Below are 12,380 nucleotides of genomic sequence, written 5' to 3' on the forward strand. Positions count from 1 at the left end.
TTCATAGCTTGTAAGTGGAAGAGCTATTACATGAACTTAGCAATAACAAGTCTGGTTCTAGAAGCCAACCTCATTTTCCCTATCTGTCGGTTGTAAATAATAAAACTTCTACTTTAAATGATTGTGAATATTGAGTTAATGCAGTAAGGTACCTATGGCATATCCTTGGCACCTTGTAGGTGCTCAATAACAGATAGCTGCTACTATGAATCATTTCCTATTATAACTACCATACTGCCAAGAGGCACTTAATATTTTCTTATTTTTAGCACTCTTGGTTTCTTTATAATATCAGTCAAAACCTTTGAATTAAAAAAAAAATGTTTATTAATCCCCATTGACTGGAAGCCCTGTCAGTGAATTGTGAAACATTTTCACATTTAAAAAAATCAAGTAATGTCTTGAGGAAGTAAACTAAACTTCGTATTTTCCATTCTTCCCCTGATTTTCATTCTCACTCTGTACTTTCAGGAATCAGAAGAGTTGTCCTCAACCAGCAAATTCTTTTTGCTTTCTAAATTGCTGTGGCCCTGTACTAAGCATTCCAAATGCCATTAAAATTCAGATTTTCATCCATTTGCATGTGGAATTACAGAATTCAGTATGAATCAAGGGAAGCAGAGATTGTTATTTTCATGTGATAATATACATATTCTCATGATTAAAAATGAGTGAAAAAATTTTAAGTCTGTGCTGAGGACACAGATTATATTATACTGTCACCAAAGGAATGTTTGGGCTTTTTGCTATTGTTTTGTATTGGTACTTGGCTTAAACTCAGGGCCTGGTTACTGTCCCTGAGTTCTTTTGCTCAAGGCTAGTGCTCTTCCACTTGAGCTATAGTGCCACTTCTGGTTTTTTGTTTATTAGTTGGAGATAAGAGTCTCACTGACTTTCATGCCTGGGCTGGCTTTGAACTGCAGTCCTCAAATTTTAGCCTCCTGAGTAGGTAGAACCACAGGTACTGGGAATATATATTTAATCATAGATTTTTCTCATTGATATCCTTATATAGGAAGTAGAAGCTGTAGAAATGATTTAAAAAGTTTTAATCCTTACAATCCAACCAGTTTTGAGTTATATAGTCATCCCTTGGGCTTCTAAGATACTGATTCCTGACCTCTGAGATATCAAAATTTGGAGATGTTCAAGTCTCTTTCATAAAATAGTACAGTATTTACAGATATAGCCTATATACATTCCCCCCTTAGTCTTTAAAATCATCTCTAGACTACTTAATAATATACAAATGCTATGAAAATTATGACACCATATTTAAAGATTGACAACAAATTAGAAACTCTATACATGATCCATACTGCACAATACTTCTTAGGTTCATTTTCATTCTGTGGTTGGTGGGCTCTCTGAATGAAAAGCCAGAGGATAAAAAGACCCTGTCCTTCCTTGGTCAGGACTAAAAGCACCCATAGTTTCACTTTTCATATTCGGTAATAAGCAATCCAGATAACAATTTACACGCTAAGATTTAAATCTTCTAAGCCAAAACACCTTGCGCGCGCGCGTGTGTGTGTGTGTGTGTGTGTGTGTGTAAACTTTAAATACTTTTTAGTTATTGTTTGTTTGAGACCAGGTCTTACTATATTTCTTAGGCTGGTCTCAACCTTCTGGGGCTCAAGAGATCCTCCTGCCTCGATTTCTGCAGCAGCTGGTTGCTAGCCAGCATGCCCTAACTCAGGTTTTAAAATTTGAACCTAAAACAGAGCTTTCCAACTCACTATCCTGCTTTTATATGGATCATAATAACATTCTCGTATTTTTATTTTTCCACCATATCTCTGCAAGTTGGATAGTGTTTAACAGAGAATTCAGCCATCTCTGCCCCACCAGATGTTTGAATTTTTTGAATGTTTGAATAAAAAGAGAGGGTGGAGGGGAGAAGGGAGGAAGAACTGAGGGAAAGGAATGGGGGTAAACAGACCTCTCACGGATCTAGTGGAAGAAAGAAAGCACTTGTAGGCAGGTACCCCTGAGTGGTTACAAGAATGATGATATATTATTGAAGCATGAAAGAGGATCAGAATCAGTTTTTGTCTCAGGCTTCAAATTTTCACATGAGTCTGAGATAATAGTGATAGTAGCAACACAGTGGAAGTGCTTGATGTTTCAAATACTTCGAAAGCTTTAGTTCATTAAGCAGCCTTTTATCTTACTATCCTCAGCCACAGCTGTGCACACGTAGCTATGGGAGAAGGGTGGTAACTTTCGTAGGCCAGTGTCCAAATTAATGAGCAAAATATGACCAAAGTCACTATCTTCAAAACATGTTTTCTAGGAATAATGTACATTCTCCTCACCCTACCTAAGAAAAGACAACGGGAGAGACAGGTGGGGGTTGGGAGTGGGGAGATGATAATAACTCAAGTTAAAAATGAGTCAGATTTTAAAACGGCGAGATTTGTATTTGGGGGCTGAATGAATCATTTCCAGAAGCAATGAAAGGGGAACTAGAGACATTTTGGGCATTTAATCCAAACTATGTATGTGGGTTAGAGATTGCCTTGTTCTCTCTCCTCTCTCATTCCAATTTCCTGGTCCCCTTTTTCGTTTGACAAGAAGTTCAAGTCTCTGGGAGCCCTGGTCACCTCCACTTGTGGGCCACTGAGGCACACGTGGGTAGCTTCACGCGCGCGGGTCTTCAAGCCGCCACCTGGGCTGGCACCTGGCGGCACTTCCACACCTGCCTGCGGTTCCCTGCGTGCCGGGCGTCCGCACCGCCGCGGCTTCCCATTCATGCTTCTGACAACCGTGTGGCCGCCCGCCGCCCAGAGCGATGCGGCCGGCGCGCGAGCTCCACCCGGGGCCCTGAGCCCTGGAGGGGGGCCCGGCGACGACACGCGTTGGTGCACCGAGGTCGGCCGGCTGCTCCGTAGGTGGCAGGCTGCGTTTCTGACTTCTCCCTTGCTGCTCTCCGGGGGCTTGACGAGCAAACTTCGCCGGAGCGAGCAGAGAGGGAGGGACCGGCGAGGGGGAGGAGGCGGCGGGAGGCGCCTCCGCTTAAGGGAGCCGGCCGGGCGCCGCCGCTGGGACGGACGCGCGGACGGAAGGAAGGAGCGGGGCCGCCAGGCCCGGCCTGGGGATGCGAGCGGCCGCAGGGTGGGCGGCCGGAGAAGCGGGGGTGCAACTTGGGCTTCCTTGCCGCGGGCTGCCCCGTTGGGGCGCGGGACCGGGGCTAACTCCGGGCGCCGGCCTCCTCGCCCGGTCCTCGGGGCAGAGGCAAGCCGGCGGACCCGCCGCCGCAGTGCCGGACCGCCACGGCCGCCCCGGGAGCCGCGCGGGGCGAAAGCGAAAGCGAGCCGGCCCCGCGGACTTTGCGCCCGGAGCTGGGGGCGGCCGGGGAGGAGGCGGGCTAGGGGGCTGGGAGGCCCCGGGGCGCTGTCAGCGCGCCCCACCCGGCCTGCGGGCCGCGCACGCCGCCGGAACTCCCCGGCGCCTCCTTAAAAGCAGCCCCCGCGCGACTCTTTTCCCCCTTTTTTGTTACATTGTAGGAGCGGAAAGAATGTCGGAGCGGGCCGTGGATGACGTCAGGGGGGAGCCGCGCCGCGCGGCGGCGGCGGCGGGCGGAGCAGCGGCCGCCCGGCAGCAGCAGCAGCAGCAGCAGCCTCCGCAGCCCCAGCGGCTGCCGCCGCCGCCGCCGCGGCGCCTACGGCCGGAGGACGGCGGCCCGGGCACCGCCTCCACCTCGGCCGCCGCAATGGCGACGGCAGGGGAGCGCAGGCCCCTGCCTAGTCCCGAAACGATGCTGGGACAGTCGTGGAATCTATGGGTCGAGGCTTCCAAACTTCCTGGGAAGGACGGTGAGTGTCCCCGCCCTCCTCTGCCCCACGCCCCGCGCTCCCCCCGTCTCCCACTCCCCTCCCCCTCCCGTCCTGTGACCCGCCCCCTCGGGGGTCGGAGATGCTATCTTTCGCTGGGTTGCGGAAGGCGGAGGTGCCCACACCTACCCTGTGCGTGCGTGAGCGTGCGTCACACTCCTGGCCACTGACCTGCCTCTCCCTCCTCCCGTGTGTGTGTATCTCCTAGGGACGGAATTGGACGAAAGTTTCAAGGAGTTTGGGAAAAACCGCGAAGTCATGGGGCTCTGTCGGGAAGGTGAGTCCAGCCCAGCCCCCCTGATGGAGATTGTGCATCCCCGGGGAAGTTCCCGCGTTGCTGCTTCCTCAGAGCCGGCAACTTAAGCCCACCTAACCCATTCACCTCTCCCCTCCCCGCCATGCTCCCGGAGGAGGAGAGAGGGAGGGTGGAAGGGAGCTAGCAGAACTTTAGGAAGTCTGGTTTCTGGGGTCTTGGGTAATGAGAGCATCCTGAAGTATTTCAGTGGAACACTGGCAAGGTACAGCAGCATGAGAGGCAGTGCTGGATGATTAATCCTTTGGCAATCAGATAGAGTTGAACCTAGAACTCTCCAGGTCTCATCCTTTTATGAAGAACACCAATGGAGGAATTTTCAGCTTTAGTACAGTATCCTAAGTTTTCTTCTAGAAATCAGACTGAATATCGAACTTGATAAACGGGGACATCTTACTTGTGCAATCTTATTTCTGTGGGATTTAAAATATGTTTAGAATCATTACAACGGAGGAATGCAATTGGTCAGGCTTTTTTGTGCTTGTCCAGTAAACTGGGGAAGGAGCCTATATGACCCATAGATAGTGAAAGCAGAGTCGTCTGATTAATGTTAAGTTGTTTAATTAGAAGGATAGCCCAGAGAAATATGTGTAGGTGAAGGTGTGCTGCTAATGCAAGTCGGGTATATGGAAACTGTAAGATGTGTCGAGATTTCCTTTTTAAAAAAAAAAAAAATTCCCTTTCCTTGAATAGTCAGCTTTTGCTTCTTAATGCCTGTCCTGGGCTGGGAACTGGAGAGAAAGAACAAGACATTGATTAAGCCTTGGGATCCAAATACTGATTTTACATCTCCATTACAATTTGATTTGTCACATGTAGCCATTTATTTGGCAGAGTTTTTTTTTTTTTTAATCTAGAGCTCAGAAATAGGTAGAAATTTGGCTGCTCAATTTTTTTTAAGTCCAGAAATGGCTCATTATTACTATCTATATTTCCTTTTGGTTTTTAGCACCTGCTTTTTCTTCACACTTACTCTTTTTTGTTTTTGTTTTTGTTTTTTTCCCACCTGGCTATTGGGCCTGTTAGCATTGTAAGGAAAAGTAGTGCTGTTGGCAGCCCTATGAGAGCTTCCAGTTGGAACACATTCTAGAGCAAATTAGTTGATTTTCAAAATGAGAATTGTTATATGAGGGCAAAGGAAAGGGCGAAAACACAGGACTTATGGGTGATGTTGCAATAGAAAAAAAAATCAGTTGTTAGTCCGGTTTTAGTGTTGAATTGGCATTCCGCCTGGGCTTAAAAATTTAAAATCACTAGGTGGCAACTCTCATAGGAAGTAGTTGGATAGAACTTTAGAGTCTGACCCTCTGGGTGTGGATACATTTCCCATAGAGAATTCCTAAATCTGTAAGGAAAAAATATACTAATTACTGATAATTTTCCTATAGAGGATGAGTAAATATCTTAGTGTCTCACTTCATGCTTTAATCTGGACTTAGCCCTAACACCAGTTTAATGGCCTGGCTCCAATCTTGCTCTATTTATTTTCTATTTATTTATATATTTGGTAATGAATTTGTCAACAAATTTTCCAGGAAGATTTAAGATCTTTTAACTCACTACTCTGGATGAGCATGTTTCTGAACTGTGGAATTAATAGTGTTTATTAGAGGTTTTTTTTTTTTTAATTAAGATACTCCTTTTGAAAAAAAAATTTGTGGGGGAGTGCCATTCTGGGACTTGAAGTTAGGGGCTTGGCCTGGATGCTGTTCCTGAGCTTTTATTTTTTCTCAAGGCTAGTGTTCTACTACTTGAACCACAATTCTAACTTTTTGGTGGTTAGAGGCTTACTAACTTTACTGTCTCCGCTGGCTTTGAACCATAATCCTCACATCTCAGTCTTCTGAGTAACTGGCACTGGACTTAAAGCTATTCTTAAAGTTTACAGTATGGGGGCTGGGGAGGTGGCTCAGTTGTACAGTGCTTGCCCTGCATGCATAAGGCCCTGGGTTTGATTCCTCAGCACCACATAAGCAGAAAAGTCAGAAGTGGCGCTGTGACTCAAGTGGTAGAGTGCTAGCTAGCTTTGAGCTGAAGAGCTGAGGGACGAGCACACCCAGGCCCAGAGTTCAAATGCCACGACCAACCAAAAAAAAAAAAAAGAGAGAGAGAGAGAGAGAGAGAGAGAGAGAGGATGCTATAGCTACTAGATGACCAAGCTGGAGCTATGCTTGATTGAATAGAAGTGGTAGCTTTTTGTTTTGAGGGGATTGTTTTTTTTTCCTTTTTGTGGTACTGGAGTTTGAACTACAGAGCCTTGGTCTTGCTAGGTAGGAACACAACACTTGAGCTGTGCTTCCAACACTTTTTCTTTGGTGGGATTTTTGTTTACTAATTTTTGCCCAAGCAGGCTTGCCTGGACTGGGATCCCCTATATATGCGCTAGGTTGACAGGCATACGTTACCCTGTTCAACTTTCTTTTGAGAAGGGGACTTGAAAACTTTTGCCTGGGCTGGCCTTGAACTGCTACCCTCCCAAACTCATCCAAGTAGTTAGGATTACAGGCATGTCACACTACACCCAGCTTATTCTATTTCTTTTTGCAAAAGAGATGAAATTGTGAGTAAATATGTAGATAAATTAATTGTATGAAGAACCATACTTACCTGGGAAGAATATTCACCTGACTTGGAATACAATTTATCTCCTTCAGGAAGCCATGCCTAACCTCTCTTAAATTTACCTATTGTATGACCTTTTCCTGCTTCCTGTCTGTCACCATTGGAAAATAGGGATTATGTTATGGCTTCTCTACAGTGCCTGTCCCAAAAGGTCGAGGCATTGTTGATGAAGGACTGTACCACTCTTGCACATTGCTGTGCTCAGTAAATATTTGCTCAAAAAAAAAAAAAAAAAAGAATTGGGACACAAGGATGATTGAATTGAGCCAGTAGAGGATGAATGGTTCAAATGATGGATTTTCAATAGTATTCTTACTCTACAAAGACAAGATACTTAACACACAGTGTAGAGGTTGTAGGGGAACATTCTCCTTTGGCACTAGGGGAGGCCAGAGGTTGTTTTTTCAGCACTTCCCTTTTCTCTGGCCACAGTTTAGTGCTTCACTTACACTTTGCAGAAAGGGTGAAGACAGTATACTATTTGTGTTACCATTGATATTTAGGTAGGAAAGGAGGGTAGTAACTAAGATTGGTACCACACTTAGGGACAGATAATTTCCCTATCAAAATAATGGGGAGGAAGTGGTGCTGTGGCTCAAGTGGTAGAGCACTAACTAGCCTTGAGCTGAAGAGCTGAGGAACAGTGCCTAGGCCCAGAGTTCAAGCCCCACAACAGACAAAAAAAAAAAAAAAAAGTCAAAATAATGAGGACATAGCTGAGTCTGTAGCAAGATGGATAAGAGGTCAGTGGGTACTATAAGCAGTTAGGTGTTTTGTTGTAATTTTTTATTTTTTTTTTAAAGCAGAAAGGTTCAGTACATGGATAGCCTCAATACAGGCTTGAGTCAACACATCACCCTTTTTCTTTCCTAGGAGAAAAAAAATGGTTCATAGTTTACTGAAAGCAGGTATTTGTGTGACTTATACTGTGAAAGATACTACATTATAGACATAAAATCTCTGCCTGAAAAGTCTTTTTATTCTTTGATTTCTCCTATCTATTTCCCCTACCCTCATCTTTTTCATGTGAACAATTGGAAACAAAAAGCCAAGAAAATATTTTAATGAACCTTCTTGTAGCCATCACATAGCTTCAGTAGCTTCAGTGACTAATGAGTCATAGCCCAATCTTGCTTCATTTCTGCCCCACAGTGAATTATTTTGAATGTATTGCGAAGATTGTAGCATTTCTTCTGGTTTCCTTTTTTTTTTTTTTCCTGTTTGTATAGACTTCCACTTGTGTCCTTTTATGTATGCTGTGTCTTTGTTTGAGGCTTGCCAGGACTGCCATTTCAGACCTAGCTGTTCACATGGCAAGGGGGACTCTAGACTAGAACAGGCCTTTTACAGGGATCAGTGAAAAGTAAATTCCCTTACTCAATCACCTGGAAGCATGTTGAACATGAATGCATACTTGCAAAGCACTTGTGTGATTTGGCTGCTGGTGTTCTCACTAGAGAGACACCTGTAGTGAGCTTCAGGGCTGCAGTGACTGCATACTCCCTTGAAAGCTGTACTAACCCATGAAAGAAGGGCCTCTAGGTCTCAGGCCACTACTCCTGCACCAGGTCTCTTTCCCCACTTGGGCCACCCTTGGTCAATCGCTCTCTGTAGTCTAGTTAACAATGCTGTATAAGCCAGGCACTGGTGGCTCACGCCTGTAATCCTAGCTTCTGAGGAGGCTGAGATCTAAGGATCACAGTTCAAAGCCAGCCCGGATAGAAAAGTCCGTGAGACTCTTATCTCCAATTAACCACTAGAAAACCAGAAGTGGTGCTGTGACTCAAGCGGTAGAGCGCTTGCCTTGAGCTGAAGAGCACAGGGATAGCTTCCAGGCCCAGAGTTCAAACCCCATGACTGACACCCCCCCCAAAAAAAAATGCTATATAGCTGGGTGCCAGTGGCTTACACCTTTAATCCTAGCTACTCAGGAGGTTGAGATCTGAGGCTTGTGGTTCAAAGCCAGCCCTGGCAGGAATGTCCACGAGCGTCTTTTCTCCAGTCAACCACCAGAAAACTGGAATTGATGCTGTGGCTCAAGTGGTAGAGCACTTGCCTTGAGCTGAAGAGCTGAAGGACAGCACCCAGACCCATAGTTCGACCTCCCTACCCCCACCTCACCCCCCAAAAAAAGTATATACATTGCTGAATGGATAAAAACTCCAAAGGAAGATTTTATGACACGTGAAAGTTATATGAAGTTCAGATGTCAGTTTCCCAAAGTTTTATTGGAACATATGCACAAGCATTCATTTAAAAAATTGCTTTCTGTAAACACTGAAGAGAATTAGGGAGGTGTATTGGAGCCACACTGTTGGTCCCTTGACAGAAGTTAGCCAACTTCTGTTCCAATGAATTGGTTCCTTGGTTGATGAAAGCAAATCTATTCTGTTAAATATTATTTTCTAGAATTTCTTTTTTTTGGTGGGGAGCAGTAGGTTTGTACTCAGATTTTTGTACTTGCTAGGAAGTGCTCTATTCCTGGAGCCATACCTATAGTCCTATTTACTTTGATTATTTTGAAAAAGAGCTCACTTTTTGTCCTGGCTAGCACAGCTTCCTGCCATAGCTAGAATGATAGGTAGTCATGACTACATCCAACTTTTGTTGAAAATCTCATAAACTTTTTCCCTGAGCTAGTCTTGAACCACCATTCTGATGTCACCTTCTCAAGTGGGTAGGATTACACTAATTTTGACCTGGTAAATCCTGATAATTGGTACATACTCCAAGTTGTGCTGGAATTTATGATCCTTCTGCCTCAGCCTCCTGAGTACTGGGATTAGAGGTATGTGCCACCGTGCCTAGCTTAAATTTCCTATTTTGTAGGGGAGAATCTAGTCTTAAGCAAGAGTGTATTCCTAATTAAAGAAATCGAGCCGAGCACCGGTGGCTCACGCCTGTAATCCTAGCTGCTCAGGAGTCTGAGATCTGAGGATCAAGGTTCAAAGCCAACCCGGGCAGGAAAGTCCGTGAGACTCTTATTTCCAATAAACCACTAGAAAACTGGAAGTGGCACTGTGGCTCAAGTGGTAGAGCACTTGCCTTGAGCTGAAGAGCGCAGGGACAGAGTTCAAGCCCCATGACCGACCAATAAACAGAAATAGATTTGAGTTACAAGGATGGGTGGACATAGATATACACAAGGAGATATATATGTGTGTGTATATACATATATATATATATTTATATATATACGTATCATTGAGCTGTGAGGTTGGTACTTGAATTCTCTTAAACATCCACAAGGGCATGTGAATATCCAGGAAAACAGTTAAGATGTTCTGGGAGATTTCATTTAAATTCCTCAGACTTCTGCACTTGAGCTGGCTTAGAGAAGCCAAAGCCTTGTTGGAGGTTCTGAAAATTACAGAAAGCAAATCTGTATTTTGGCTAAAGAAAACGGCAATATTTTTAGACGCCACATCTTAATGTTCCTATGTATTTAAGACGAGTTCGTTCGGTGATTATTTTTATTAGCTATGTTCAATAACTCTGAACTGGCTATTACAGTCATTTACATTTTTACAGATGAAGAAATTGAGGCTCGAAAAAATGTAACTCACCAAGATCCCAAAGTGCCTAAGAGGCCTAGAAATTCATATTTTCCTCACTGTGCAGCCCACATGAGTAGCCATTCTGCTGCGTAAAGTCTATTCCACAGTGTACACCTGCTTTTCATGAGTGTGAGCAGGTCACTCTAGGCTTTGTTTTCCTTATCCTTGGCTGGAAATACCGACCTTTACCAAAAAAAAAAAAAGTTTCTAAGGTATCAGAGCCTTTTCTTTGCTGTGCTTTGTAATAATCTGTATGTTGTATTTAGTTATTCTTTTATAAAAATCTTTCCTTCTGAGAGAAGGAGGTATACAGTTTGCATTAGAAGTAATTGGCTTTTAAAAGAATGATTAAATGAAAACTAAGGTTGCAGCAGCTAGCAAACACAACCATCTGGGATTTGTACCATTAAAGGGAGGGGAAAAAAAACCTTTTAAAAGGGAGAAGTGAAATCTTACTATTTGAATGCATTTCAGTGCAAGATTGCTTTTAATCACATTGATATTCAAAGTTTATAGCAGTATTTCTAATAAATGTGCCCCTCTGATTTGATTGAAGTTGTGGGGAGAAAAAGAAGCCTGTTAGTAGACTTAACAGTTGGAGTTACTCTACTTTTGAGAGAAAGGCAGAGGGTTACATTTATATTCATATTGTACAGCAGGGATTATTATAAATGAGCAAAGGAAGGAGAAAAATGATTTTTCCAATTTGTCCACTTGAAACATAGAACTAGATTTAGTGTTCCTGTCTGCTTTGTAATAAAGACCCTGTGAACATGAAATGCTTTTTTTCTTTTATATGTAAGCATATGGCAAGGAAAAAGTAATATGTTCATTATCAATTAGATTCACAATCTTTAAACAGAAACTCTCAGGTTTTACAGATGTTTTCCATAATCTTGGACTACAGTAAAAACAGGAGGATTTTTTTCCTACAATAAAAGGGTGAGGGGGAAGCTAGTAGCTTTTGGCTTTATATTCAAACAAGGAAGGTTGAGGAATGTTTTGTGAGTTGACAGCATTTTATATATATTCTCATGATGATGAAAGAATAAAAGCCATTTTTTATATAGAAGTTAGTCCTTTCAAAAAAGTTCATCTTTAGGAAAAATTCTTTTGTATTGTCTTTATTTTTCTTATTCCATTATAGGACTCTCAGAGATCAGTTTGTTTGTGGTCTTTGAGAACCATTGTACAAATCATTGTTTCCAAAGAGTGTTTCTATCTGGTTAATTTGTAGAAAAGATATTCCTTGTGGCAAATCTACAAAACTCAACTTCAGTCGTTATTCAAAACCCATTATTTCAAATTTCTAGAGTTCAGTCCATGTTCCAGTCTCAGTTCTAGTAAGTGAATTATTTGAAGGAAAAAATGATGGGGCTTCACTGAATCTCAGTCGACATGTATGTAAATGAAGTAATTGTAACACTCTACAGTGGTTGATCAATTTAAATGACATCAATAATGAAACACTGTATCTAAAGAAGTGGACTTCTAAAACTAAGGGAGCAATAGAAAATGAAATGCTAGTTATGTTTTACTAGCAAGAGCTAGACAGTAGAGGAAACCTCAGCACACTTGGAGGAAAGAGTGTAGAGATGAACACAAGTTTCAAGCCTTGTTGAACTCTATTAATAAAGAAGTGGGAGAGATATGTCTTATTTTCTCAGCCATCAATCTTTTGCTTGCAGAGAAGCTTAGTGTATTTACTTTTCTCTGTGAAGGCTTGTGCTTTATCCTTGTGCATCTTTAGGCTACTTTCTGGAATGGTTTTCAGACTGCTTTTTTGCAAGAAAGGCAAATGAACACCAAAAAAATAGTCATCTTTTCTGAGTTGGAAAATGGATCACAGATAAATGAAAACACTACTTGTATGGCTATCTATGATAGTTTTGGGGTTTCCTGCCAAATAAGGGAATTTAGAAAATTGCCTTTTCAATTTTTGGTTACTTCCATTTTTACTGTAAGCACTTTTCCATTTAAGTTACTGTTTTCTTTGGAAACTACATAGAAAGTCTTATTTTAATGGAAAAAATATTATTACAGAAATTGATA

The 12,380-nt window shown here is 43.0% G+C and overlaps 1 protein-coding gene across 9 annotated transcripts in view; it reads left to right on the forward strand.

Annotated features, from left to right (window-relative positions):
* Positions 1-12,380, forward strand: part of Atxn7 (ataxin 7) — a 148,828-nt gene that overhangs the window by 39,985 nt on the left and 96,463 nt on the right. For 5 of the 9 annotated variants that reach the window (XM_070018876.1, XM_070018875.1, XM_070018880.1 and 2 more), the window contains 2 exons: positions 3,510-3,818; positions 4,045-4,113. In XM_070018876.1, the coding sequence (XP_069874977.1) occupies positions 3,521-3,818; positions 4,045-4,113 (367 nt within the window). In that variant the 5' untranslated portion in view covers positions 3,510-3,520. Of the gene's footprint in view, positions 1-2,945; positions 3,118-3,509; positions 3,819-4,044; positions 4,114-12,380 lie in introns of those variants that run through there. The other 4 variants (XR_011371161.1, XR_011371160.1, XM_070018882.1 and 1 more) reach the window with 3 other exon arrangements.

Source organism: Dipodomys merriami, unplaced genomic scaffold, assembly GCF_024711535.1.
Source record: "Dipodomys merriami isolate MVZ:Mamm:240054 unplaced genomic scaffold, mDipMer1.0.p SCAF_13, whole genome shotgun sequence".
Taxonomy (NCBI): Eukaryota; Metazoa; Chordata; class Mammalia; order Rodentia; family Heteromyidae; genus Dipodomys; species Dipodomys merriami.